This window comes from Anser anser, assembly GCF_964211835.1.
Source record: "Anser anser genome assembly, chromosome: 13".
In the NCBI taxonomy this organism is placed as follows: domain Eukaryota; kingdom Metazoa; phylum Chordata; class Aves; order Anseriformes; family Anatidae; genus Anser; species Anser anser.
The window spans coordinates 13,699,646-13,727,502 of NC_139734.1; the positions used below are offsets into that span (position 1 = coordinate 13,699,646).

At 46.7% G+C, this 27,857-nt stretch overlaps 1 protein-coding gene across 2 annotated transcripts in view; it reads right to left on the reverse strand.

Moving 5' to 3' along the window:
- Positions 1-27,857, reverse strand: part of MED12 (mediator complex subunit 12) — a 37,310-nt gene that overhangs the window by 4,063 nt on the left and 5,390 nt on the right. For both annotated transcript variants that reach the window (XM_083797911.1, XM_083797910.1), the window contains exons 7-41: positions 27,140-27,394; positions 24,815-24,961; positions 24,424-24,523; positions 23,851-23,987; positions 23,030-23,161; positions 22,512-22,638; positions 21,625-21,854; positions 21,094-21,174; positions 20,019-20,192; positions 19,553-19,697; positions 18,519-18,637; positions 18,223-18,366; positions 17,302-17,465; positions 16,942-17,073; positions 14,420-14,647; positions 14,072-14,216; positions 13,662-13,782; positions 12,869-12,970; positions 12,038-12,151; positions 11,599-11,762; positions 8,484-8,663; positions 8,215-8,286; positions 7,744-7,904; positions 7,492-7,653; positions 7,295-7,406; positions 6,966-7,055; positions 6,402-6,511; positions 5,762-5,897; positions 5,322-5,483; positions 4,387-4,764; positions 3,896-4,046; positions 3,498-3,703; positions 2,963-3,043; positions 2,529-2,746; positions 1,759-1,921 (exon numbers count right to left, since the gene is read on the reverse strand). In XM_083797911.1, the coding sequence (XP_083654037.1) occupies positions 1,759-1,921; positions 2,529-2,746; positions 2,963-3,043; positions 3,498-3,703; positions 3,896-4,046; positions 4,387-4,764; positions 5,322-5,483; positions 5,762-5,897; positions 6,402-6,511; positions 6,966-7,055; positions 7,295-7,406; positions 7,492-7,653; positions 7,744-7,904; positions 8,215-8,286; positions 8,484-8,663; positions 11,599-11,762; positions 12,038-12,151; positions 12,869-12,970; positions 13,662-13,782; positions 14,072-14,216; positions 14,420-14,647; positions 16,942-17,073; positions 17,302-17,465; positions 18,223-18,366; positions 18,519-18,637; positions 19,553-19,697; positions 20,019-20,192; positions 21,094-21,174; positions 21,625-21,854; positions 22,512-22,638; positions 23,030-23,161; positions 23,851-23,987; positions 24,424-24,523; positions 24,815-24,961; positions 27,140-27,394 (5,343 nt within the window). The remainder of the gene's footprint in view (positions 1-1,758; positions 1,922-2,528; positions 2,747-2,962; positions 3,044-3,497; positions 3,704-3,895; positions 4,047-4,386; positions 4,765-5,321; positions 5,484-5,761; positions 5,898-6,401; positions 6,512-6,965; positions 7,056-7,294; positions 7,407-7,491; positions 7,654-7,743; positions 7,905-8,214; positions 8,287-8,483; positions 8,664-11,598; positions 11,763-12,037; positions 12,152-12,868; positions 12,971-13,661; positions 13,783-14,071; positions 14,217-14,419; positions 14,648-16,941; positions 17,074-17,301; positions 17,466-18,222; positions 18,367-18,518; positions 18,638-19,552; positions 19,698-20,018; positions 20,193-21,093; positions 21,175-21,624; positions 21,855-22,511; positions 22,639-23,029; positions 23,162-23,850; positions 23,988-24,423; positions 24,524-24,814; positions 24,962-27,139; positions 27,395-27,857) is intronic.

The following is a 27,857-nucleotide window of genomic DNA, read 5'->3' on the forward strand; positions in this document are numbered from 1 at the left end:
CTAGCAGAAACAGAACACCACTAAAACTATCATAAAAGCTATCGTAAAAAGACATGGTGTTGATAGATACAGTTCTGATCACTGGCTCAAAAGGCTAAGGTTCAAACCTTGAACAGACTCAGAAAACAGACAAAAACGTATCAGGAGAAGGGATGATATCTTATGAGAGGAGGTCAGAAAAACCTGACCTACGAAAGATGCAAGTGCTCCCTAGGAACGCACTGGGTAAACAGCAGAGAGAAAGAAGAGACAGTAAACAAGGACAAAAGAGCCAGGACACAGCAGAGAGTAATAACTGGGTACAAGAACCACTCACAAACACTTTGAAGCTCGGATCAAGGATTCTACCCATCAAAGGGAGTGAGTTTCTAGACCAGCCTCCTAACTTCCATCTTAAGCCAATTTGGTCCCTTAGGTTCATGAAATGGATACTATGACCTCAATAAGCAGGTAACCGACTCAGTGAGCCTGGAGACCCTCCTCCTGATTTCATGTCCTGCCTCCTTGCAACAGCTGACTACCACCCATGGAAAACAGAAGGCCATGCTTCCTTTCTACAAGCTACTGCATGTGACAGTCAACTCAAGCATCAGGAGCCTGCTCCACATCTGGTATGCTACTGATAATACAGCGAGAGTCACTGTAATTGTAGAGATTCTGGGCACTCCACATTTTTTGAGTAACCAAGCAACGTCAGCTAAAAGCTGAAGGTACACGTTAAGTTACTGAGCTAGGAAAACTGCTAGCAACTTGTCTGAGGTATGTTCTTTTCCTAAATACAAGTGATGGAGAATGCTAAAAGAAACCCACTGAATAGTCAGAAGGTGCTACTCATCAAAAGGGCTAAAAGCTGCTGACCACGCTACAGGCAGTCTCTTGTTCAGTACAAGGCAGCAATTCTCAAATACTGCTGACTGTGGCACTCTGCAGAAACCACTGTCTTGCTCAGGCCCCTCTCAGAAAGCTAAGTGTTATCACCCATATTCTACCAGTTTGCTAGGTTGTGTGCCTTATGGCAAGATTCACCAAGTAACCCACAAACTCCCTATTTTTGTGTTTCCCTTTCAATTCAAAGCATTCCTATAACTCCAAGGAATGTGTATCTATATTCAATATGGGTATTTATTATTCATAAGGCCATAATGCAAATCCATGGAATACGCCGTGGAGTTAACACACACCTGTGAACTTCTCCGAACCTAGAGTTAGGTCTATCAGCTCACTGGATCGGTTTTTCACCATCTACTGTTGGATGTGGAGTACATGGACCGACTCACACCAGATTTCCTGCCTCTGAATGAGGCCCACTTTGATCTTGTGAAAACGTAGACATGCCCCTAAAACTGATCTTAGAAAGAATGACTCTGCCTGCCCTGGTATGGGCAGGGGGGGGTTCGTTTTGTTTCTAGCTCCTGCAACACTTAATTTCTAAGACAGTTAGCATTTTGCATGATCTTACGGGCCCAAACTGAGCAGGAAGAGGTAGGATGCAGGCCACAGAGGACTAAACTTTTGGGCTCTTCACTTTCTTTTAGCCTCACGCTGGGTGACTGGCAAGAGGCAGTGCAGCAGGTGTCTCCATCAGGAGCGGCCAACTCCACTGAAGGGAGAGCTGCCTAGCAAAGCATTACAGACAGCCCCCAAGAGCTGACATCCTTCTGGGCACACCGGGGCAGGACAGAGTGTTACTGACAGAGGACAGCATTTGGCAAGCCCCCTCCAGCTCCATTGGTCTTTGTCCCTCCAGCAACCACTCACCCTCAGCATCTGCTGCTGCTGTTGCTGCTGCTGCCTCAGGTACTGCTGCTGCTGCTGGTCAGGCAGTATCTGGCTGGGTCGAATTCCTGAGGGGACTCCTTGTGGACCCAAATGGTTCATCCCACTCATCATGGGGGCCTGCTGTATTGACTGGTGAGGGAATCTGCAAGAGAAAAGGACAAGCCCATGGAGTGAAAGATTCACAGGCAGCTAGCTTCGCAAAACCAAACCCAACTGCTGCCATCAAGACAGCTCAAACAGCTGCTTGCAACCCGTGCTGCTTCTCTGCAGAAAGGTGAGGGACACCAGGGACCTTCAAGGGCTCCATCCAACCTGTTTTTCCAGAAGCCCCAAGTAATGGTATATGGCCCACTGTTCTGCACTGTCTCACTGACGGATTTATGCCTGCCCAGGAGCAATGGAAGTACCATATCGCACCTTCAGAAGGTGAGCTGCTGGCTAGATTTAAATTCAAAAGACTATGACTTTCCCAGGTCATTTACCTCATACTTCACAATCTCATCTTTCTCTGGTTAGTAACACCAACTCCTGCCTGCAGCTAGCATCTCCGAATTTCATCCTATCTCTCTGTTTCTTCTCGGGACTGAAAGCTGGATAAAGATGCTCCCCGAGGGTGTAAAGGACTCAGATGCTGTGTAACACAGCATGGAGAATAGGCTTTGCACAGATTGCTGTTCAAGTTGTCTGGGCAGAGCAGGGAAGCCCTTGATGAAATACTGCTTATTAACATCCAGTAGGGTGGGAGGTACCTCTGTGTGTTGCCCAAGGTGTGCCCGTAGCCTGGAGCCTGCTGGTGCACATAGCCACTTGGTCTCTGCTGCATCTGTCTAACAGGATCCACCAGGGCAGGATTAGAGCTGGGGTGGGAATTTTGATAGGGCTGGCCAGAGTATGTAGGAGGTACCATCGTGCCTGACTGGGAGGGGTGCTGCTGAAGGCCTATGTGGGAGACGTAAGATGTGTAACCCTGAAACGAAATAAACAAAAATTTTGTTAGTCATGGGGCAGCATATATTCTCCTGTAAATGTGGTCACAAGACAGTTCATCTCTGGGATTCAGATTTGTGCTGGCCAGAAAATGAGCAAAAAAAGCCAAGAGATTCCAGGACTTAACAGCAGAAATGAAGACACTGCCATGTGCTGTAGCAAGACTCCAGTTTTACCTGTGGTCACTGCCACTTACCTGGGAGGGCTGCAGTGTTCCATAGGATGGGGTTGGAGCCATCTGGCGCACTGGCTGCTGTCCCATTATGCCTTGGCCCTGCTGGAAGGCAACACAGGAACAGTTTTTTCAACATCTCCAAAGGCCAGGATGCTGCTGCCCTCTCCTCAGCAGTCCCGCCATACCAGACAAGGAGCTTCACTGCTAAACCTACAAGGCTGCTTCATGGCACCCAGATGCTAATGACATTTGCCTCGCCCTGACTTGGGGCAAACAGGCCACAGCCATCCCACCCCTCCACTGCTAGGATGTGCCCCCTCACTGCCCAACAGCTGCAAGATGTCCCCAGTGCACCTCACTCACAGTCTCCACCAACCGTTGGAGAAACGGGTCTAACAAAGCCATTGGCAAACACAGAGCTGCCCAGAGGAACAAACACCTTTTGAGGGCAGAAACAGAGATAGGGTTGGAGAGTTCTGGCCACAGCGGATAGTGGCAGCCAACAGCTAGGACTTGCTGTGCTGTGGGGCCCAGCAAGAGCACATCTCTGACTTACCAGCTTTGCCTGAAGCTGCTGCCTCAGTATCTGTCCCTGGGACACCGGAGGTTGCTGTCTGTACACTGCTGGCTTGTAGGAGGGGTCAATGCCCATCATGCTCCCCATCCCTGACGGCAGCACCCCACTATATGGAGGACGACTCTGAACAAGTTTCCCCAATGGCATGCGCACAGGTCTGTAGGATGTATCCAGGCGGGGGCCACCTGCAAGAGCAAAAGAAACAGAGTGACTAACGTGCTATTGTTGAGCCTCGTAGCTCCAGAATAACTGTTCATCACTATATCTGGATACATGACAGGCAGAAGGGCAAGTGTGTGCAGAACCATCTCGCAAGAGGGGTTCTTACGAGAGGTTCCCAAAGACATGCCCCACTCTCACCTCCCCTGTACACCTACCTGCTGGAAGAGGCTGATTCTGGGCATAGAGACCCACCGGTGATTGCCCATATGCTAGCCTAGACATAGTGCTTCCCGCCTGGTGATGCAAGAGATCCGTAGGCATGCCAACTCCATACGAAACCCCTCGGCTGGGACCCAACACAAAATCCTGCAAGGACCAAGAAGGGAGTAAGAGAGATCAGCGTGCACTGAAAATTCATGAACGGCTCAAGCGTATGAAAGGGTTGCAAATTTCACAGGAGGAAGCCTGGGTCAGTCACTGCCTGAGCTGAAAGCCTCCTTCCCACCCATCAGGGATTAAGGAAATCCTTGCCCTGCCCCAGGCTAGTAGAAACAGGACAGAGCTCCAGCAATCCCATCTGAGAGGAAACCTATCCCATCTTCACCACTACTGCTTTCAGGCTCCTTAGAAAGACCCAAGGGAGTGCTCAGGGTTGGACTAACGGGGTTGGACACAGGAGGTCCGTATCTGTCGGGCAGTCATTTACCTCACTTTTGCTGGCAGACTGGTTGCGTTTCTTGGTTTTGCTCTGTTTCTTCTTGCGTTCTTCAGTGGAGGTGGCAGGATTGGAGCTGGTTTTATCAGCCTTGGTTGGTTCCACAGCTTTCTTCTCTGGCTCTAAAGTCACAGGTGTAGGAGGCTCCTCCTCTTCAGGAGGCAATGGCAAGGGCTCCAGGTAATAACTGCGGGGCTTGGGTTTCAAGTGCGTGTGGTACAGAAGAAGCCTCTGCTGCTCCTCAAATCTAGACACCTTGCGGTCCACCCGGACTGTCCCAAACCACCCCCAGGACAGAGGGGCTGAGTGCTTTAAGCCCTCAAACAGGTCCCAAGGGGAAATCTTCTGCTTTGTAGAGACTTGCAAACCCTTGAAATCAAAAGAAATAAGAACCTCAGAACAGGGGCTTATTCTCCTACTACAGGAAACTACACTTTCATCAGACTCCATTCCACGTGTTCCAGGACAAAAAAAAAGACAGCCTGAGCCCTTACTAGTGGTAAGGGCTTACTAGTGGTTCTGCTCTTCCACAGGGCAAAGCAGTCATTTCTAAAAACCTTCATCAAAAACTGCCATTCTCCTTCATCCCACCTCTGACAGTCTCCTGCCACACACTGACAGTACCCGTTATGTCATGTGACAGGGATTATAGATTTTTTACTTCATATAGCCATGAGTACAAAACAAAGGTTTAAATAATTTCTCAGGCCATAGCAGCAGGTATTGCTGAGCATTAACACCCAGCTTTGCCCTTTTCAGACATAGTTATGCGCCAGCTTGCCTGTGTGCAGCCAGCCATTTCAAGCTCGGCAGGCAACAAGGCGCTGCATACTGATGCCTCCCAAGCAGCGGAGACTCCCGGCATCAGAAGACAAGGCGAAACCTGCACTCAGGAGCTGTGAGGCAGACAGCAAAGCTTCACTTACCTCCTTCTTGAATATGGAGTCAAATCCAGCTATTTTATTGCCTTTGGTGTCAATGAGGGATCCCTGAGGTTCGCAGGTGATGACATCTCGGGTCTGCTTGGGAAGTGGCAGGAGCTGTCGTACCTTCTCCAGGCTGTCAGACTGCCGGTCCCCCAGCTCTTTCTGCACCAGTGGAATAGAGAAAACTTCAAGAATTGCTCAGAAAAGAAAAAAAACCACACACACAAAGCCTACCTGTGCCTTTAGTGGTGTCAGCCTCCACCCCTGCATTACCTGTCATCTCTGCACCATTCAGCCCAAGGCCCACAGAGCCACTAGGGCAACCCTTACTGCTTTTCTAAACGGCAACAGGACTAGCGCAGTGTGAGACAGGTAATATGCAGAGTTGGATGACCACGATGCAGCACACAGCTCCCCGTACAGGGCCTGGTGTCCCTCACCCTGAGTTTCTTGACGAGATTCATGTATGCCCGCTTGTTTTCCTCCATGCTGCCCTGAGAAATGCTGGACATATCAGCAGCCAGGGTGCCATTGATGAGAACACTCAACATGTCCAAGACAGTAGTGAAGAGCTCGCTGTTGGTCAGAGCAGAAAGGCCAAAGTCACAGAAGAATCAGACAAAGTCCCCGCCATCACACCAAACACTATTAGCCTGCTAGGAGTAGTGCCTACAGCCAGAAGCACCAAGCACTCTTCAGCCTCCCACAGTGATCCTCCTTTTGGTTATATGCTGCCAGGGGTCCACACTTCAGTCAAGTGCAGTATCACAGATTAAGATTGGCCTCCTGTCCACCCCTTCAGCTTATCTGAAAAGCAGGTCCAGACTCAGCTCTCCCCAGCTTCTCTCTCTGCATCTGGAAAGCAGAGTTTGCTCTGGGTATGCTGGAAGAGTATACGTGGACACTAGGACCTACGTTACAGCCTGCTATTACTCCAAAGTGTCTTTCACCTGTCACTGTGCTTCCAACAGAGCGTCTAGAGAGAGACAGCTAGCTCCCACAAGAAAAGGGGCTGTGCTAATGAATGCCTGAATGCCTCCCTTGGGAACCATATGGATCAGAAGTCAGCCAGAAAGTTACTTGTTTGACTGCATGTCCACGGTGCCACTGCTGATGATGTCCAGGAGAAGCACAGCCCATTCAGTTGTCTGCTGCGTACTGCGTTGAACTGTGTCAAACATCCCTCCCACCTGACAGAGAAGAGCAGTTTAGTCAAAAATACACCGAGAAGAAACACTAAGACTTAAAAGTGAGAAAGAAGCCTAAACCAGAGCAACTCCTGTGCTACGGCAACTCCTTCTGAGAGCTCAAGGAGACTGCAGTCAACAGGGCAAACCTCAGATACGAGTAGTCACAATGGGGAGCACAAAAGCATTACAATGAGAAGGCAATACTGTGAGCAGCCTGCACGGCACGTCTCTGAAATGGAGACCAAGATTGTGGATTTCACCCTGGTCCAACAGAACAAGGAAGTTTTTCCACACATCCTATACCACTCAGGGCTTAAAACCCAACAGCAGCAGGGGTGACCCTCACTTCAAGACGTTTATAGCCCTGCCAGTGTGTGTGTGCTCCAAAAAAAGGGGAAAAAAGGCACCGAACTATTCACTTCATACGGTTAACCTCTTTTTTGCAACTGCTCACCAAGTTCAGTCGTAACTTCAGGGCTTCATGCATCAGCTGCTTGGCTTTACAGTCATCTTGATACTGATCTTCCCGCCAATTCGTAACAATCTAAGATTTAGAAGAGAGGACAGACCTCACGTGTTGTACGCTGAAGTTTATAGAGAGCAGCTTGTGCTTCCCAATGGCTAGTGACTCAGAGAGGTCAGCTCAAGCGCTCTGTATCAACCTTGGTATGATCTTTGCCTTATTGAGCACAAAGACAGACAACATCTCCAAGGACATGCCAATAGCCTGTCTGCTCAGGAGTGAGCCTTTGAGGAAAGTGAGGGGAGAAGCAAGACACCTACCTGCTGGACCTGACTGTACAGAGAGGTGAGGAGGCCTTCCCGCTGCTCATCCTGTCCCTTCAAGCAAGTTAGCACCAGTGACAGAAACGGCTGCTGGCTCAGGAGGGACATGCTGCAGAGAGGACAGCGATGTAACTACGCTGCCAGGCTGGGGGATCAGCATAGCAAGCAGGGCCTGCTCTCTCCCCAGGGCTCACCTTTTCTGCTTCTGGCGGTCCCGCTCTTTGCGGGATGATGACCCCAGATGTTGTCCTTTCTCCAGTTCTTCTCCAGCAGCTTTCAGCACATGGCCCTGCACTGATGTTGGAAGCTTGGCAATCAGAGGGGCCACCAGCCACACTCCTGACCTCTCCAGGGAGCTGTGACAATACAAAAGAGAAAAGCAGTTTGTAATCCAACCTATGATTCAAGTTGTCTACAGGACAGCTTCATGCTGAGACTACACCTACCTGAGGATGGGTTTGGATTTGTTGCTGGCTGGCGTAGCACTTGCTGAGCTACTGAGATTGTTGACTCCATTGCCAGCAGAACTAGCAGAGCTGGTCTCTGCTGACTGCTGGAATACCTCAATAGTGGCCTTGGCTATATTTTCTAACAAGGAGTTCATCTCCTGGAGATAGGGAAGAAAAGAGAGCTAAGTCCTGCTCTGAGAGCACCCACTGATAGGGCTTCCACATTTAAACACTTTTAAACTCAGTAGAAATCTAGATTGCCAGCTCCCCCATGAATGCTTTTCTTTGGGTCTCAGACTCCTCACATCCGTCTCATGCTTGGTTTTCACAAGCCAGACTCACCAACGCACGCTCTTTATTTTCTCCCTATTCTCACTTCTGCCAGGTCACCAACCTACCACCTCACAAGCAGCCACTTCAATGCTGGCAGCACCCATCCCTGCATGGTCCCACTGAGCAGAAACTCACGTTGTTTGCAGTCTGCTTAATCATCAGCTGCAGCTCCAGCGAGGACTGCCTCATGGTCCACTGGTCCAGATTCTGCAACACACACACACTTCGTATGAGTCCTTATCTCAGTTCGAACTATGTCCTCAACCCTTGCCCTCAGCTCCCATAATAATGAGTCTCAGATCCCTCAGAGGGGGCTGCACCACTCAGATAGCGCCGACTCCACCATTCTAATGTCACATCAGGCAGTTACTAGATCATTCTTGGACTCTGTCAAGAGCCTGCACCTGTAAGATGCGTTTAATCCTCTGCCGCTGAGGATTTTCTCCTTCCTCGTTGTCCAGCAATCGGTGTGGATAACAAATCAGCTGCATCAGCCTCTGGGCCTGTGTGCTGCTCAGGACAGGATCCTGCAAGTCATTGCTGTCTTCACAGAGGGACTTCAGACATCGCTCCCCTACCCACTCCTGCAGGATGAAGGCAGAGTTAGAACAGTTAAACTCATTTCTGATACCAAACTGGTGCTTCTGCTTTCAGTATCAGATAGATGCAGGGAAAACAAACTCCTAAGAACCTTATTAGTACGCAGTAATGCCTGATAATCATTTTTCTTCATGAACTGCACTATCCTGATTCAGCAGGCATCAGGCACAGCACAGCAATCACGACAAAGGAAATATCAACTCTGACAAATCAGCAGTGGAGAAACACAGTAGCTGCTGTTTCTTTTGATGAAGTATTAGCATGATTTAACACTACACAGTCACTGCCATGCCCAGGCTTTATCAACATTGCCACTTGGGCTCAAAGGTCAGAAGGGATCACTTAAATTTATTTAGTCTATTTCTTGAGCAAAACCCTAGGACTGTGCTAAATTAAATAATTCAGGGCTGCAGCTAAGGCTAAACTAGAATGTGTCTTAAGGAAAAGCACATCCCTTAACTCTCAAATGGTAATGGAAAACACACTGCCATCCTCAGTGAAAAACATTCACCTTGCTTCTCACTGCCTGGAAGGGAAAATAACTGACTGGATACAAGATGTTTATAAGGCCACAAATCATGAGGAGAAGGTGGACAGAAAACTATTATTGTCAGCCTCTCAATTTCAGTTGGTGGCCTCTAAACGTATTATCAGGTGGCAATTTCCAAAACAAATATGAGGTAGATACTTCTTTATGTAATTCACAGTTAACCTGCAGCTTTCATTACTGCAGGACTTTTTCATATTGAAAATCAATTAGGCTAATTCATGAAAATTAAAATCTACAGAGGACTGCTATGTAAGCACTTCTGCAGCTGCGTATCAAGCTGGATCAGATAATTCTTCCACTGAGAAGTGACAACCAGAGGAGACGAGAGGAGAGATGAGGACCCAGTTCATGAAGCACAGGTGCTGATGCTAAGCCTAGAAAGCTGGGAATGGTCCCTCTTTCCAGTAGGCAGTAGTCTAAGCGCTAAGTAGAGCATGAAGACTGGAAAGACAGTCTCTGACTTAGGCTGTGCTTTCACAAGACTTTCAAGTCTTCAGTGACCTCATCCCAAAATACAACTGTGCTTTGCCAGTACATGTGGATCTGGCAATTCCTCCAATGCCTATCATATTTATTCCCTTTACTAACATCATTCTTCTCAAAACTTCGCTTCTTTGTATATGTAATATGCACATCCTTGGGAAGACCCTTTTTGCCACTTGCCTACCTTTCTAAAAGAATTCCTTGGGACTTGTCTGCAATTATCCCTTTATTGGGATAATCTTACAAGTAGGTATTAAGTCAACTACCATTTTTGTCCTCAAGAGACTAACAGCCTCTTTCTCACCAAGATTTTTTTTTCTTTAAATAGGACAGTCACCTCCACAGGCTCCATGTTACTGAAACGGAGTCCTTCATCTCTCTTCACAGGAGAGCACAATGAACGCCTTTTCCAAGCACTACGGACAACTCTACTATCCCAAGCACCAGATTCAAGTTAGCAGCTTTATCTCAAACCTCCCTCTTGACTTCCACTTGTGACTCTGTGTAATTAACCTTTTCAAAGGGAAAATCATCATTACGTGTACTGATCTGAATAGGCTAAAGGGCAGACCAATAATTTGGTTATAAACATTAGCACCTATGAAACCTTTATCTTAATTCTATAATCTACTTTTTTTCCCTACATCATCATGACAATGTCTAATATAAAACACATACCTAAATATGAGATACAGCTTTTTTTTTTTTTTTTTGAGTTTGAGAAATCACCATCTATGGCTTAAGGCATCCTATAGGCATTTCAGAATGGATACTGTGAGTTCTACAGCATCCGTTGCTCACACTGGAGGAGCTAATGATAAATGTATTATTTTACCCAGCCTTTACAGCTGCAGGAGCTCTGGCACAAATTGGTGGTATTCACTGTTGTCTGCTCAAATACTCGTTCCTATATAACCAGTTCTGCCAACCATTGCTGTAACGATACCTGACACGCTGCTATTCCTTTCCATACACGTTCTATTTGCTGTGGGTCCTTCCTACATAGACTGGGACCAGTAAGGGAAGAATTACTTCTGTTAATGTTATAGTCAGGTTTCAGCAGCACCAAGTACGCTGTATTTGTGCTCCTAAATAGGCAGCTCCAATTCTTCTTTGGTCAGCTGGTAACGCCGCTATATATTGAGCCATTTAACAAAAACAACAGCATCACAAAGCACAAGGATAACACAGTACTAAGTGGAATGTGCACTTCAAATTGCAACACTGCATCTTCCCTGTTGACAGAATAAATTTGTAACCACAGCCAAAGACACCCTTCAACACCCATTTTCATACAGTAGTAGTAACAGGCACTCCAGCCTGGAACTAAGTATCTTATTAGCCAGGTTTCAGTTCCTCAAATGTCAATTTTCCTCAAAGGAACAGAAATACTGGTGCTGTCAGATTAGGGGCTGAGCAAAAGATTTTTGGTTTTGTTTCTTTAATTAACTGAACAGGGCACTGCAAAGCCCAGGGATACATTAACAGCCTAGCTGCAAGCCACACTTAAGCTGTTTTCTGAGAGGCGCCATTTATCACTTCAACAAGCTGTCTGTCTTATTCTTATCTTCTTTGCCTCCGGCACACATCTCAGCAAACCACTCCCAGCACTCCCCTCCTTGGACACGAGCCCTGTGCCAGTGCCAGAGCAAAGGGGATGTGCAGTCCCTGCATACTGCAACACCTAGTTCTTGACAGCTGTTTGCCTTTTTTTTTTTCCTTCCCAATGGTGGGCAATCCTTAGCGCCATCATGTGGCAGAACCACAGCTGGTTCTTTACTGATATTTCAAAGAAATACCTGCCAAACGCAATCTGCAGACAGCCACATGGAATGTATCTATCTGCAGAAGAGATAAGGACAAGCACAGGGATGGGACAGACTCACCTGTTGACAGATACTCCTTAGTACGTACTTGGCATAAATATCCAAGCTAGCTGTTTCTACAGTTACTACCCGACCACCGGCCTTCCTGGTACCCAACTCATCGTCCATGAGATCATCGACACCTCCAGGGTGGGAAAAGCCAGAGCCTTTCAGTTCTGCATCTCCTACGAGGAAAGAGCAAGTGTTACTTAATCATTGATGCCAAACCCAAAGCCTGACCCACAAAACATCCTGAGCTTTTGAAGAACGCTCCCTGTGACCAGTGATCTCTCTGCAGTTAAGAGATACAAAAAGCAGGCTTATAGTTCAGCCAGAGGGCTTCGGATAGATGAGCCACACACCCACCAAAACAGATCTCCTCTCTGTGCAATACAGTACTGTCTCCCACTGCCCCAGAAGACCTTCTTACAGGTACAGGCTAACACGAGCAGGTACACACCCAGAACAAAGACAGCTTTCAGTACTGCAAAGACTGCTCCATCCACAATACGATTCTGGGAAGCTGCCAGTAAGTGACGGTCACAAGAAGAACGGATTCCCACCGTGGGTTTGTCTGCAAAGAGGACAATAAGGAAGGGCAATACTCATCAAGAGAGAAAGGCACAGACTTCAGAGCTGCCTGTATTATGTGCCAGCCAGTACCACAGAATCAAGCTCAGAGAATCCTGAGGCTAGTCCTTTTCCCAGCTGTAACATGGGGTCAATTTAATTAAGCTTCATGCAGCACAGTGCCAATCATGCTGTGACAACTGAACCATGAAATCCAAATGGGGAGCAGTGGCTGTGTCATGAACTCTAAGCTCCAACAGTACCCTAACCTAGAATACGGGCTGGGTTTAGAGATCTGAGCTATCAGGATACTGACAAGGAGCCAAAAACAGAGCTTCCTGGACTGGTTCCATTATCAGACAAAAAGGGAGCGCTGTAAAATAACAGCTTCTGGCACCAAGCTAAGAAGCTGTACAAAGCTCTAGACAAAAAGAAAAAAAAGTGATCATTACTCTAATGGCTTAGTGACAGCAAGGCCACCTCTACTGGTGGGTTCCTGGCCTCCAGAGCTTCCTCCCCCAACATGCCAGGCTACCAGAGAGTGACATAAATGGAAGGATATTGTTCTTTGTCCTCTGCAGAAAGCAGTCTATCATGCTTTGCTCGCTTTATTCAAAGTAAGCAGGTCATCTCTAATCATAGGGTCCAGCATTTCTTTTCTTGGGGTGCAAGAGCCTCAGTACTTTCACAATAAAGAAAGGCTCTACTTTCATTCACTTACTGCCATCTTGCTGGCATGGGTTCAGCTGTGGAGTCTTAAACAGATGGAGTAAAATCCGGCAGGTCAGACGTGCCCCTGGTTCTGAGTCCTGTTCACTGCAGGCTATGTAAAGAAAACAGTCAACTGAGATTTCTTAAGTACTGGGACAGCTGACTCTCAATCCAAAAGCTATTCACAGCGCACTGCCCCGGAGCAGCCAGTTGAGAAGCTGCAGCAGCCTCATTGTATTTACAGATACAGAGCATGTGCAGCAATTAACATGCAAGTGAGCAAATACATCAGTATTATTCCCAGTGACATGCGCTGCATTCTGCTTGCTCTCTCTTCCCAACTTCACCCTGCCAGAGTCTGGATGCTGCAACCCCCAGGGCAAAGCTAGGAAGGCTGGTGTCAGAATAAGGCAGGGTGACCCCGGCACTGTAGGCCCAAGAGGTCAGCCGGCTGCTGTAGCCAGAACTCTAACCCAAACCGTCAGCAGGAACTGCACTGCTGCCGTTCAGAGCTGAGTACGCTGGTCAAGACAGTGTGGCTGATCACATCTCTCTGCTTATTTCAGCCTTCACAGAAACTCCGGAGAGTGAGACATTGAAAAACCTTCGCGTAACCATTTTTTTGATGGAAAACAAAAGGTCAGAAACTCTCTAAAGCAAAGTGTTCAGTTCTTAAGTACCATGCTATAAAGTAAGAATCAGAAGCAAGTTTCACAGCTATGGGGTTCATCAAGTATTCACTAAGCACAGCCCCTTGGGCTAGCACTGGGAGTAAGACCAGCTTTCTGCAGGGATGCACTTACCAGCATTGAGGAGCGAGGGGATAGCAGCACAGCGAATCAGGTCCTCCAGCAGCAAGCACTGCCGGGCAATGAGAATGGCAACGAAGGTGGCCAAGGAATCATGGAAAGATAAGTCACTGACCTGGAAGAGAGGAGATCAGCCAGTGATCACAACAGCCTCTGCCTCGTTCCCTCTATCAGCAATTCCTCAGCTTGACTAGGAGCTGGGGGGTAGAGGTGCCCATAACCCCAGGTCAACATTCACGATCAGCCCAGGCTACAACAAGCACTAAAAGGTAGCCCTGGCATTCAGAGCCTTCCCCCATCCTCAGAAGACACAGCTTCCATCCCTCATTCATTCCTGCCTCCTCCCGATGGATCCCTCCACTCCTGCTTCAGTTCCGTTCCCCCTTTTGAATGTTTGCACTTGCATCAACGTTGCAGAGGAGATCATTGAATCCACAGGTCCCGTTATTGGAGGAACAACACAAAGCTTTGAGCACACCCAGCCACTCGGCACTTAGAGACTTGCAGTAGCCAGTCAGCTCAGCACACAGGATAGCAATGTCATTCACCCTGTTAAATATATAAATAACAAAAAAGCAGAGGGTTGGTGTTGCTTCTCATGCACACAGTTAGGTCAGTGATTCTCTAAGGCAGCCCAGCTTTGGCTCCTCCTTCCTGTCACCCCAAGACAGCCAAGCAAGGGCTACTAGCTTTCTTACCCTCACCTAAAACAGTTACTGTCTCAATAGAACGATGAAAGCTCTGCCACTCACCTGTCTGGGTCATGGTGCCCCACACACACATGCATAAGTGCATTACAGACAAAACTGTAGCGGTTGGCTGGATTTTCATTGAGGCTCTTGCCCAGGTTGGTGTACGTAAAGTTATGTGCAGATGGATTTTCAATAGTGTCAATCATGAACTCTGGTTCCCAGAGCATGTTGGAGTCAGATGGTTCAACATTGCAGTAGATTGTGTTCTTCACCTTGGAGCAGAAGTCACTAAACGGGATAGGAAAGAGAGATTAGAAACAAACACCCTGCTTCTACTGAACTCCGATAAGCAAAGCAATCCTGTGTAAGATAAACCCAGCCCTGGGCAAGAACGTGTGGGGATTCAAGATCAGTTTGTATGAGAAAGACTCTCCCACAAGACTGAGGACGGTTCTTTCTTCAGGAAGCACCTGGAAGTTACTGGGGGCAGGGCTCAGCGAACATAGCACGAGAATGGGCATTCCAGGTCAGGCTAGAGCAACGCCTAGCTCAGACTTCGGTGCCAAGACAGTCGATGCCCAGATAAAAGCTTAAGAACAAGGAAGGTATGTGGCAATAGTGCCCCAGCATCCTTCCCGACTCTGCTGCAATTTATGGCTCAGAAACCTTCAGAGTTAGAGGTAACACTCACCTCAACAGATTATCCTCCTACAAATTTGTCCACCTGCTTTTCGAATTCAGCAGATTTTTGGCGTTTACAACATGGAACGGGTTCCATGGGTAACTATGAGAACAATGAAGTTCATTCTTTTGCTCTGAACCTACCCCTTGTTATTTTCTAATCATATCTTTTTGTGCTTTTAATATAAGACATATTGAATACTCAGTTTCTTTTCCATATGAACCAAAACTTCTGTCAATTCCCCTCAGTTCTCTTCTACAGGGAGGAGACCCACTCTACCAAGCAGTTCCTCGTAGATATGTAATTCCAAACCACTGGTCATCCATCCACTCACCATCCTTTAGACTTAAGTCCACCACATGCTTTTTGGCATCAGGTGCCCAAAACCACAAGGCACAGTCGCACCGTGATTTATATTGTGGCTTAGTGACGGCCTCTGTTCTGTTCTCCATTCCTTTCGAAACTATACCTAACATTTAATTTGCTTTTTGTCTGCTACTGAACATTCAGAGAATATTTTTATTGACATATCTACTACAAGTACAAGACAGTTCATCTGATTAGTACCATATATCCGTCACTATGTAGAGTTTGCAAGGCAGTGAGGACAATCCTACGTGCGCTGTTTTTACAATGACGCTGAGCTTCATCTGTGAGTTTATCATCCAGTCATGATCACTGGGCCCCACTAACTTGCAGGCACCTTCAATTTTATATGCTGATTAACAGTTATATGAAAAGTTTTGATGTCGCCACTCATACAGCCTTTGATACGCTGAACAACACAAGCACTAACAGAATCCTGCAGGGCTTCTTCAGAGAGGGATCACCCTCAAAAAGAAACTTTTTCCTACTCTTTGTATCAATCTCTAACCTATTGTTTGCCTGCAAGAGGATATTCCCTTTTATCTGTGGCCATTTAAGGCCTTGCTGAATAGCTTTTGAGAATTCAGTTACACCAATATCATGTTTCTCATTCCCTTATGTGTGATGGCTCCTGCAAAGAGCTCCAGTGCAATTCCTCCTGCTCTCAATTTTGTCAAGAGAGAAACTTCAAAGGTGCTCGGCAGCCAGGAGCCTAGCCAGCTGACACGAAGGCCCAAGTAACTCTCACAGCCCCTTAACACGGGTACTACCTAGGGTTAGACATCCCTGCTGTATACCTGCTCAGGAAACACTAATAGGGAGCAAGGGCTGTGGAAGAAGACAGAGTGAAGCACTGTATGGGGAAACAGACCTGTTGAGGTCAATTGCCCGCTCACAGGATCACCTGAGTAAAGAGCCAGAGAGACTGGTGGATTCCATCTCTGTGCTGCCAAGGAGTCCCACAGGGAGCTGCCGGGGGACAGTTCCCAAGAGAAAGCACAGGACAGAAGGCTACAGAGCCCACAGGACAGACCAGAGATGGGGAAATATCAGCAGGATGGAACCTGAAGAGCCAACAGGGGCAGAACAAGGCCAAGGAGTGGAGAACAGCACAGGAACGAACCCAGAACCAAGCAAAGGTTCAGAAGTGGCCCAAAGATTACCAGGGAGCTGAGCGTGAGCAAAGAGCAACCTTTAGGATCATCTGCTTGGTCAGCCAAGACTTTTGGCTCAAACGCAGCAGAGTTTGGCAGGAAAAGACTTCTCTGCTTCTATACTCTAGGAGTGGAGTAAGAACAGACCTGTGGAAGCGCAGGGTACTGCGGAAGGCAATTTAACAAAGAACCCGAAGATCTAACAGCCAAGGTAATGCACTGGGTCATCGCTGCCTGCAAAACCAGCACTCCTCCCAAGACTTCCAGCCCCCAGTGAGAGGATCTCAGGGACAATCCCATCAAACAAGATGACAAGCAAAGCTTACACCGATGTTCTATACTCACAGGCACCCGCTGCACTCCACCTGCCTCAGACTCACCTGAAAAGCTCCCCAAATTTACTTTTCAGGTGACTGCAGGAGGTATACAGGTCATAGAGATAGGCCAGGATACAGCGCTCTGCCGAGGAGCCATCTGAGCGGTTCATGCCGTGTTTCACTACCCCACACAGACTGCATAGAAAGAAAAAAAGCTGCAGCAACACAAAAAGAAAATCTGAAGGAATATCCTCATCTCATCACACAGAGCCCACAGCAACAGTGCTCACTGGGTAACATATCCCTTTCCCCTCAAATTCTGTGAGCTGAACCCTCAGACGCAATGTTGCTACCTTTTAGAACGCAGATATATCCCTGCCCCTTACAATCCCCTTCCATGTGGTGCGGGGAGTATTCCCTTACCCTTCAAAGACCTGAGCCATCTGGTCCTGGTTCAGTATAAGGCAGGAGTGGTAGTGCCGCAGCACAGCCACGATGCACAGGCACAAGCTGGTGGTGTAGCTGCCAACAAGGTCGGAGGATTTCAACAGCAGTTCTGCCTCCACCACGCTCAGTTCATTCAGCAACTGCACCCAATGACAGAAAAACCCTTCAACAGCCACAGGGGTAAGGTATGGTCAGAGATGGAGCAGGCACACGACACCCACAGCCTATAGGGCCTGCCAGGAAGAGGGACTGGCAGGCACTTTCTGCCTAGAAATATAACCCTGGAACAGTTAGTGCTCAATATTTAGGCACAATGTCTCACAAAGGGCCTGTCAGTGCTTGCGTGTCAGAAGGAGATTGGTTTATGGCCACAGATTGTAGCAGGCAGCTTTTTTAGTACTTCTGTCCAGCACAAATTACTTTGTGGAGGGAGATCCTCCCTTTTAAAGGCTAATAACCTCAATTTCATCAGCAGTCATAGCAAGGCTTCAAAAGACAAGTGTCACAGCCTGCAAAAACAGCAACAGAATTTTAGCAGGATCCAGAAGGCAGTCTGCATTGCCACGTGCCAAGGATCCTTCCAAGGGAGAAAGGCAGGAGGCTTGCCAGAGAAAGACATCCCCCTTTCTCACTCAGAACCAGGCCTTGCTGCAGCCAGGAACAGAGATGCAATGCAAAACCTTTGAAGACAATCCTGAAGTCTCCGGAAGAATAATCCCCCCAAGGGACATGTGAGACTACCTGCCACAAACAACTTATTCCAAACAGCTGCAGCCCAGGAGCACCACAATGACCACCTAATCTGACCACCTCCATGACACAAGCATCACAGCACAGATCTTCTGCCTTTCAGCTGATGAACCGATCCCATTAAATGCTTAAGCACACTGCGCTTACCTGGATGGCAAAGTCGATAAGACCACTGATATTGAGTGAATACTCCATCAAGTCAAAGATGAACTGCACGTGCTGTACCAGAGGCAGGTGGTAGGACATTCCCAAGGCAAAGCTGGTGATCTGTTCCAAGACATTGCGAGATACCTGCAAGCGCAAGACGACACACAGTACTATCTTCCCTTGCAGAAGTCCCTCAGCAGTTCCATCCTTTTTTCCCCTCGAGGAAGCTGCCCTCAGTAATAAAAAGGGACACAATCAGGACCCAAGGAAGACAGCAGTCTTTAAAAGTTTCATACCTGAGACGTGACTTGGTGCTGATCAAAGTGAGAAAGGTGCTGGAACTTTGCAAAAATATCTTCAGCTGTCGGAAATGCTTCTGGCTTGCTCTTTTTCCTCTTCTGGCCTTCCTCTCCACCTAGCAAAGTTAGGAGGACCAGCAAACAGCATTAGGCTACCTTCCTCATCAGAAGAGGACTACACATCAAACAACACCTGCCAGTCCCTCAGCAAGACCAGCCCCTGTCAAGGAGCACAGCCAAAGAGCCTGAGTCCCCATCCTTAAGATAAGGACCATCCTGAATTCAAAACAATAAATTGTTGAGGGAGGAGTTCCTAGACTGAAAATGACAGCATGATTAACACCTAGTTTATCCCAAGTGAAGGTACTCCTTGGAGAGGGAAGATACATCTAAATCAGGAGAGAAAGTAACGCTGACTCCCTGCTGAGAACAGCTATTCTAGACTGGAGATGGTTCTGCCTCAAAATTTGTCAGAGCATCTCATGTTTTAAAGAATCTTCCTTATGCCACTTTCAAGTTGCCTTTCAGGAATCATACTAACCAAGAGAGGAAAAAAAAAAAGTAGCCAGATTCTCAACTGATAGAAATTAGATTTTTTCTATGGATACTGACACAGCTAACCAAATCTACCAATCTCCAAGCATACCAGCATAATACAATTAATCAAGGTTTTTGCCTAACATTCATAGGCAAAGTTCTCTTTGCTTCTGTGCAAAGATCTAAGTGGAAGAAAAAAAAAGTTTGAAAATTCTATGTTTTGGCCAGGGTCTCGCTCTGTACTTGCTATGACTTAATTGCCCTCTGAAGAAAATAAGTTCAATTAAACGTATGGAGTCAGAAGGAAATCGATCTTCTTACTTGCTGCTTGGTATATTTGAGATTAGAGCACCATTCCAGACTGTCAGTGACTGATACAGCCAACCAGGCACTGTAGATTACATGAAATCCTTCCATTGTGAGACTCCAGACAAAGGAGGCAGCCAAGTGGAAAGGCTCCTTTTTCAAAAAGGAGTGGCTCAAACAATACTGACCTGTCTCTGCAGTGCTCTTTCTGTTTAAAACTTTTAGAATGTCTTTGGTTATTTTCTTGATTGTATGCCGAGCATCGTCCCGTTGTTTTCCGACCCCAAAAAGAACTACCAACCGTTGGTTACATTCGTGACTGCATGACTCCTCCTGGGAAACCGAGAGAGAACTCCATTAGCAACTATCAGGCTGAATGCCTTAATCTCATTTCACATCTGGACCTCTTAAAAGCAAAAAGAAAGCTTCATCTCAGAAGTTGTTCTGGGAGTAAGCAAAGAGACACCTTAAGTAGATCACTCTCCTGCAGCAGTGCAGTAAAGCACGACTGTGCTCCTCACCCACCCAGTACTGAAAGACATCAGGTTCAACGCCAGTCAGCTCGACTTACAACAGTGCAGCAGGGAAACACAGCAGCCGCATGACTGGAGCACAAGACAGCAGCAGGAGAGGGGTTATGAGCAGGTCTCATACCTGAGGAATAGGAAAGTGTGTTGCATACTGGATGTGCCGAGGCTGGTCGTACAGAGATGCTAGCATTCCTTCTGCAGACTTGTCCTTCAGCAGAGGTTTTGCTTCCTTTTCAGGATCCGGTTTCTCAGGGGAAGGGCTGGCTTTAGATTCGCAATGCATTGGTGGAGAAAACATCTAGGGAAGCATAAAAAGATTTTTTAAAAAAGCATTTAGGGAACATGGGAATGCAAAAAAGCCACATTTGCTCAGGCCTAAAAGGAGCAGGAAGAGGGAGGGTAGGAAACATCCAGATCTTAGGGCACTGACCTAAGGCACTGTGCTAAGACACTATTTCCATTTCTGCTTCTGGTTCAAATTTTATATTGCATAATAAAAAAGAGGAAATAAATAACCACACCTCAGGATTTTGGGAGCAATCACCTCCACGGAAGAGGTAAGGATCTTGGGAAAACAATATAGCTCTCTGCATCACACCTGCCTAGCAAGTACTTTGAAAATCCATTAACAGGTGGAAGAAAGTAGGTAGTCATGAATTTTCAATCACCACAAATTATTTTTATTACAAATTAAGTACTTCAAAGCATTCTGCAATTATGATCTACGCCCACAAATATCATGAAGAACTGTGAAGCTGAAAAAGTATTGAAGGCCACACAGTACAATGACAGCAGACCTGTGTCTTTTCTCATGGGATCAAGAAACTCCCTGCCAACAGCACCTGGCCACCCTCAGACTCCAGGTGCTATTATGGTCATCCATTTCCAACCCACTTCCAAGCAGCTCATTTCCTACCCAGCCCAAATCCTGGGCTGGCAGTGGACAGAAGATAATTAAAATCCCAGGAGTGACAGGGACTGACTCTGATTGATAGAACCTGAGTCATTCTGACTTACCTGAACAGATTATATGAACCTTTTTACAGCGTCAGCTGCCTTACAAGCTAGCCACTTCCAGCACGCTGGCTCTGCAGTAGAGAGAGAGCACTCACACAAAAGTGAGGCACCTGCCGTCCCTGGTCGCAGTACAACACACTGACCTACTTACTGAGAAGCAGCTGGAGAATGCAGACACATACCGAAAAATCTGTCTTCTCCATGTCATCAAAGAGCGCACTGGAGTTGTGGTCAATGTCCATGGGCTCAGAAAGACCTGTGTCCTGGGAACAGACAGAGCAGCTTTACACCTCACTGATACACCAGTGAACAAGACAGGATTCATTTACTGCAGCACCCCACTTCCACGTTGGGCAATGCCAACACCCATAGCACCTCCCAAAAGAAACCCAGCTGGAATTAAATACACTACAAACACCTGACATCACCTACAGGCCTTGCACAGCAGTTTATGCTACGCTGCTCAGCTCTGAGCAGAGCAAGATTTTCCTGTCTGCCCCTTTACATTCTGCAGGACCTTTCCACACACTTAGAACACAGCCTTCTATTTTTGCAACTGAAGTGGTAAGGAAATAGCTCAGGGGAATGAAAAGCATAAGTCACTGGTACATTCTCCAGCAGGTAATAGCAAGGAGGCTGCAAAACTGGTAAAAACGGGAAAGTATAACCAAGGGAAACAGCACATATGAGAGCTATGGTGCCTGTATTCTCACCTCTAGCTTGATGCCACTGTTACCCTCTGTCTCCTTCCTGTCATGCTCCTCAGCAGGGTCATCAAAGGGTGAGGGTGGGCGAGGCCCATGAGAATCCATGGCAAGATCACCCCGGGAGATGAGTGTGCACATGTAGATGTTGTGAGAGAAGACATCGTGTCGGATTAGCTCACAGAATAGCAGCACCAGGTTAAAAAATTCCACCTTCTCATTTTCCTTCCCAGGATCAGCTGAAAGGACAGCAGAGACGGTCAGTACTTATCAGAGCTCTTCTGTAAAACTAAAAAGCCACCTAACCTAGAGTCAGAAAATGTGTTTCTAGAGATCTCAACGTAGTAAGCGACTGATACATAGTTCTGAGATTATACCAGAAGCTAGAACCAGAAAACCCACCTTCAACAGCTGGCAATTAAGTGAAAACCTCTCCAGTTAGTATCACAGACCAGCGTCATGGGATTTTAGACTGGAGGTACCATTCCTGGGTATGCAAACCACAGATCCCCGCATCATTCAGAACTGAATCCTGCCCCCGTTAGTTTATCCATTTGCAGTATTTACACCAACAGGTTATTCCAGAGTTTTGTCACCTACTAGTTAGAAATCGTCCTCTAGTTCTCAGCCTGAATCAATTCCAGGTTAGCTTATACTCATTTATTCTTGGCCAACACTCTGTTAACAGAGGTACTTCTGCACTATCATCCTGCCACCTGGCCCTCCAGGCTGCTATCCCTCCCTCCCCAGGATATGCTCTGGATTGCAAGGAAGCCAGAGAGAGAATCTGGGTACTTACATATAGAATGGATTTAGATATAGAATAGCATGCTAGTTCACAGTTTGCAGAAGAGGGAAAGCTAGAAACTGGGAGAGCACAAGTTCTTATTACATACTTAGCATAGGAGCTTGAGTGTCAAGGAACTGCATAAGGACATCCTGAAAGACAGGAGCACTGGCTGCCGAGAGGGATCCTGAGGAAATGGAGCCCTTCTCATCCACGACTTCAGAGTCCCCACATCTCTGTAGAAACAGACAAAAGTACCAACCACTGTCCCAGAGGAGAAACTCTATGTCCATAAACTCAAAAAAGAAGCCTTCACTACATTATTCCTAGCTTGCACTTTGGGAAAGCCCCCACATAGGTTTCTGTAAGCTGCTTCATAGTCTCTAAGTAGGCCAGGACTTCTGCACCACGAGCACCTGTCTTCAGAATCATCCAAGAAATGGAATACACACAAAGCAACATTTATGACCTACTTTGGGTTAGACGGAGCAAACACCGTAATTCACAGTACCAGTGTTAAGAGACGTTGTGCTGATCTGCCTTGGCCTTTCACTGTTGCAACAATCTGAAGTTAGTTAACCTCTGCTCTGCTTTACTGCTGCTAGCTTTCCAAGAATAAGAACGTACCTCAGCCTCTATCTCTGCTTGGCGCTTCTCCAGGAGTTTGGCCACGACCATAGCCCTGTGGCGTCCAGAGCGTTTGTAGCTGACAGCCCATTCACACAGCAAGGCCACCACTGCATCATCATCTGGGGAGATCTGGGGAGACACAAGCACTATTGTGAGAATGGGACTCAAACAAAAAAGGTGAGCAGCCCTAAGGCCTCAGGTTGGATGTAACCAAGAGCTAAAGCACAGCCTGAAGTCTGCTACATCCTCCTCTTCCTAACGTGCACCACAGACGTCAAGGTGAAGTCTTCCTGCTTTGTCTGTTTGACTCCGCTTTGTGACATGAGGTGAAACACAGCCTTTGACAATACTGCAGGCTTGTGTTGCTTCAGAAAATAATCTCCTTCAGCAGCACATCTATGAAGTGTCAATCTTTGTGACAATCTTCACACAGTGAAACACAGTTTCTCAACAGCATTATACCAAATACTCAAACTACCAGCCTTGCAGCTCACCTCTAGGAACCAACAGAGCACTAGTTGCTCTGTGGCCCTATCCATCATAAATTGTTCACTCTCTTCAGCCAGCTGTGGGGACTGTCTCAGGCTTATGCACATTTCTTAGCATAGACTTAGACTAGTGCGCAGACTCCCCCTGTTCTAACTTTAGCACCTCCCTAACTTACGGCTGCACAAAATACTTTTCAGTGGGGATCACATCTCTCGGCCATAGGCCGCTACCTCGTCAATGATCTCCAGACACAGGACAGTAACCAGGGAACATAAACAAGAACACAGCCACATCCGGGACCAGGGCCCAGATGCAAAGTCCCAAGGTACCTCATGACTGTCTTTGGTTGGACCCAGCCCAAATATCCTGTTATATAAGGAATCCAAAGAATTGCTGAAGTCAGATCTTTCAAAGCTGTGACTATCCAGAACTTCTAAAGTGTGCAAGACACGGCCAATAGTGAAACCTGGAAGAGAAGACAAAAGAAATTCATGTTTGGCAACTGCTACAACTCTTGAACAAAACAGTTTATATGAGCTCACTGCTCAGGAGACTGCCTGAAGAAAGCTGTACCAGTCAGGCAAGGGTCCATCTAGCTTAATATCCTGACTATCCATAGCCAACAGCAGATGTTGGGGGAAAACATTAAAGCATGGCACGTATACAGGACTACAGTTCTCTGGTACGCACTTCCAGTTTCCAATAATAGACACTTGCACTATACCCAGGGAAACTGACCCATGCAAGATTTTGCACTGGAAAGAAAACGAGCCATTTGGTTCTCTTCACTGTTGACAGTGAACACCAATGCCAGCAGGTATGAAAAACAAAGAAACAGACAGGAAACTTCTCAGGGTAACATATGGAACATGGCAGAAAAACTTAAACCTACAGCAAGTTACCTGCTGTGGTTTCTTGGCACTTGTCAAACGACCAACGAACCTCCACAGCCTGGCCACGCTCTTTTATCTGCTGCTCAATTTCACGGAGCTTCGCCCGAACCTAAAAGCAATAGACTTGCGTAAACATCCAAGAGGATGCCTTAGAAGTCCTGTGTAAAAAATTATCAGAAAACAAAGAACATGACAGTAGCTCCACTTGACGTTAGATTTTGCCCATCTTCCAAGTACACCACTATCTTGCTTATGGTAGAACGGGAGCAGTTAATTCCTGGGGAGTGAGGGAGCACCTCTGACCGCGCTTATCACACAACGTGAAAAGAAAATCTTGAAAGAGCTACGATGCAGCTATTAGCCTGGAGCACCAGCTCTCCCTGTTCTGAAGGCTGCTCACCTGCTGTGTAAAGGCTGAATTCCCTCCTGGCATAGGCAAGTTCGACGGGGCTATGGGCAGGTGATCCAGTGGGGAACCAGTCTTTATCCTGCTATCAGTCAATGAGTAATGCCACACAAGGGCGCTTGGGCAACACAAAATTATACTCTGCAACAGACAGAAAAATGAGTATCATTCAGCAAATTAATGTCAAAACAGTCAAAATTAAATTACTTTCTACAAAAAGAGACACTCGTTTATTCTACCGCCCAGACATTCATCATCTTGTGCACGTATTTACTGTTTTGGTTTGTGGGTTTTTTTTTGTGGTTGTTCTAAGCTTTGAAAGACTCTTCAGACCATACAAGAGTAGAAGGGAGTAGAGCAGTATTTTTGCCGTATTAAATGTCTTAGTCCAGGTATGCTTAAGAAGCCAGGAGCAGAGTTCCATGTTATCCAAAAGCATCAACACGTTGCTGCAGAGCTCCCAGCTTCTTACAAACAGACCTTATTTTCCTATGACTCGCACTGTCAATGCACAGTCCGACCCTCCTGGCCCAGGAGCAGCATTTACATTACTCTTGATGCGGACTGTAAATCAGCAAAGCGTGAGAAGAAATATGAGTCAACAGCCCCTAACTCATTATACTATGTTTTTTAATAACTATATGTATATTATAATATCAATACTATTACACGTTTTCATTCTTTTTTGATCTTGTACAGACACCCACAAACACAAATCTTCACTGAATGATTCCTAGCATACACCTCTCCAGCTTCTGGGTCATGAGGAACCAGACGTTAAGATGGACAACCAAGGCTGCTACAAATGCTCAAACCAAAGAATCTATCATCTCTCTGGGACATTTGAGCAAAGGTTAATTACATACACTGATAGAAACGCATCTGTTTCCAGCCCGACTTCACCCAGCTCCAGCCACTAGATCTTACTGCGCCTTAGCCTCATCTACTGTCTGCAGACAGAAAATCTGTGCATCTTCTCTCAGAAGGGCTCTTCTGATACATACTATAAAAATAATCCGATCATCATTAACCAATTTGAACTTTTTAAGCAGGCTGTTCAGACCCCAGATCAGCCAAATCTGAGATGTATACGCTCCTATATTTTCTCTAAAGCGAGCTTCCCCCAGAAAGGATTTTTATATTCAGGAAGTCATGTTTTACCATAAACCAGAAGAATAATGTTTTAAATTGAAAGTGACTAAGTAAGGCTTAACACAAATACAAAGGGGTGATTTATAACCCCCACCTTGCTCTCTAGGCCCTTGCAGAGGCAATCTTACTTCTAGCCAGCTGTACCCTAGGAATTTTCTTTCTATCCTGTTTGAGAGCTGGCAGGCTGCTTCTTGATCCTGTCAGGGCTCCTTGATCTCAATTTTTCTGTTGAGCTGCAGGTTCCCAAGCTCTGTGCACTCTTCCTCTCCAGCTCCTGCTCCATCCTGCACTCTCTGGAATCTTCTCTGCTTCAGCATGCTCCTGGAAGGGGCAATCTCCAGTGCTTGCACACGGATCTACCTGACTTAGTCACTCTTCTCTTGAAGGAGAAAAACACAGCCATGAAAAAACACACTGAACAGAACTCACCTATCTCCCTCTGACACAAGCATGGTCTGGACTGCGTCCCACAGTGACACAACAGCACTTGCCCTTCAAACATCTACCAGTAAGGCTTCAGCATCCTCGCCCTTTTACTGCAACCTATGGCTTATTCAATTCCAAGTATAAGGACTGTAAGTTCAGAGTCACTTTTCTTAGTCTGCCATCGTTTCTGAGGAAAGTGGTCTGGCTAAACAGTTAAAGTTCTTCCATACATAAAAGTGCGTGGGGTTGGTTGTTTTTTTTTTTGGAGGGTTGTTGTTGTTTTGGCAGTTGCATGTTTTTGTCGTTGTTGTTTTGTTTTTCTTTTGAAGAGCTCACAAAATTATCATGTGCTCTTCTTCATGTCTGGTGTAACTTCCTCTCCTAGACGACAACTTTTTAAATGACACACACTACGTTAGGCGAAACGTCCCTTTTTCCCCCCCCTTGCTTTCTCTTCTGCAAAGCATTCCCAGGCATCTGAGGCACATGTGAATAGAGCAAAAGGCTCTGTTCCAACCCATTTTTCCTTACGTAATTCAGTCAAGGACATTGCTACAGCACTGAAGTCTGATACCAAACTCTCTTAATACATCAGCAAGTACTTACACTTCGACAGTCATGGCTTGAAACTTCTATACTCAGGAAGTTATTGTCTCAAGCCGTAATGATCTTTTCTGCAATGGCATACAATATGAACTGTTCCTGCTGACCCTGCTGTCATCAGCTACTACTCGGACCTACCTGAAGGATGCAGCTGAGTCCATATACCACTGGCCGGTGCTGAGGGCACAGAAGTAAGTCACTGAAAGGGCTGGGAGGAGGATTCCCGGCAGCTGGCTGAGGGGTGGGAGTTGAAGGAAGAGCATTCCCCGTCTGCGTAGACAGGATGTGGGGTGGGTGCCCACCAGCACCATCCAGCTGCATAGCAAGCCTGCGGGTGCAGAAGTAGGCCAGACGTCTGGACAGGTACGCAGACTGCACAAACTCTCCAGAGTACTGTAGGGAAGAGTAGGATAAAAAAATAAAAAGTCCTCATTACAAGCAACATGGAGGAAACCCTTTATCCTCCCAAAGCTGAATACAGCATAGCACTGCCTTATAGAGACAGTCCCTTTACACAGTGCACCTTGGCATCATCTACCACCCCCTAGCTACTAAGCATCAGGGAAACTCCTTAAATGCTCTCCTATGACAATGAATCCATGCATCAAAATGTACCCACACCCAGCCTCCCCAGGGCTTCAAGAGTCTATCTAAAATCTATTGTGACAAAAAGAGAGAAAGAAAGAAAAGCAGTTTCCATGTAGAGGTGCACGATGAGTACCAGGAGTCCCACTATCACAATTATGAGATGGACAGGGATTGCCAGGTCTAATGCAGGGAAACGGGATAAAGGAGTAACAGAAAAAAGCAGGACTCAAAAAGGTTTCCTTGCATCAGCTAAGAACGATGCTCTAGC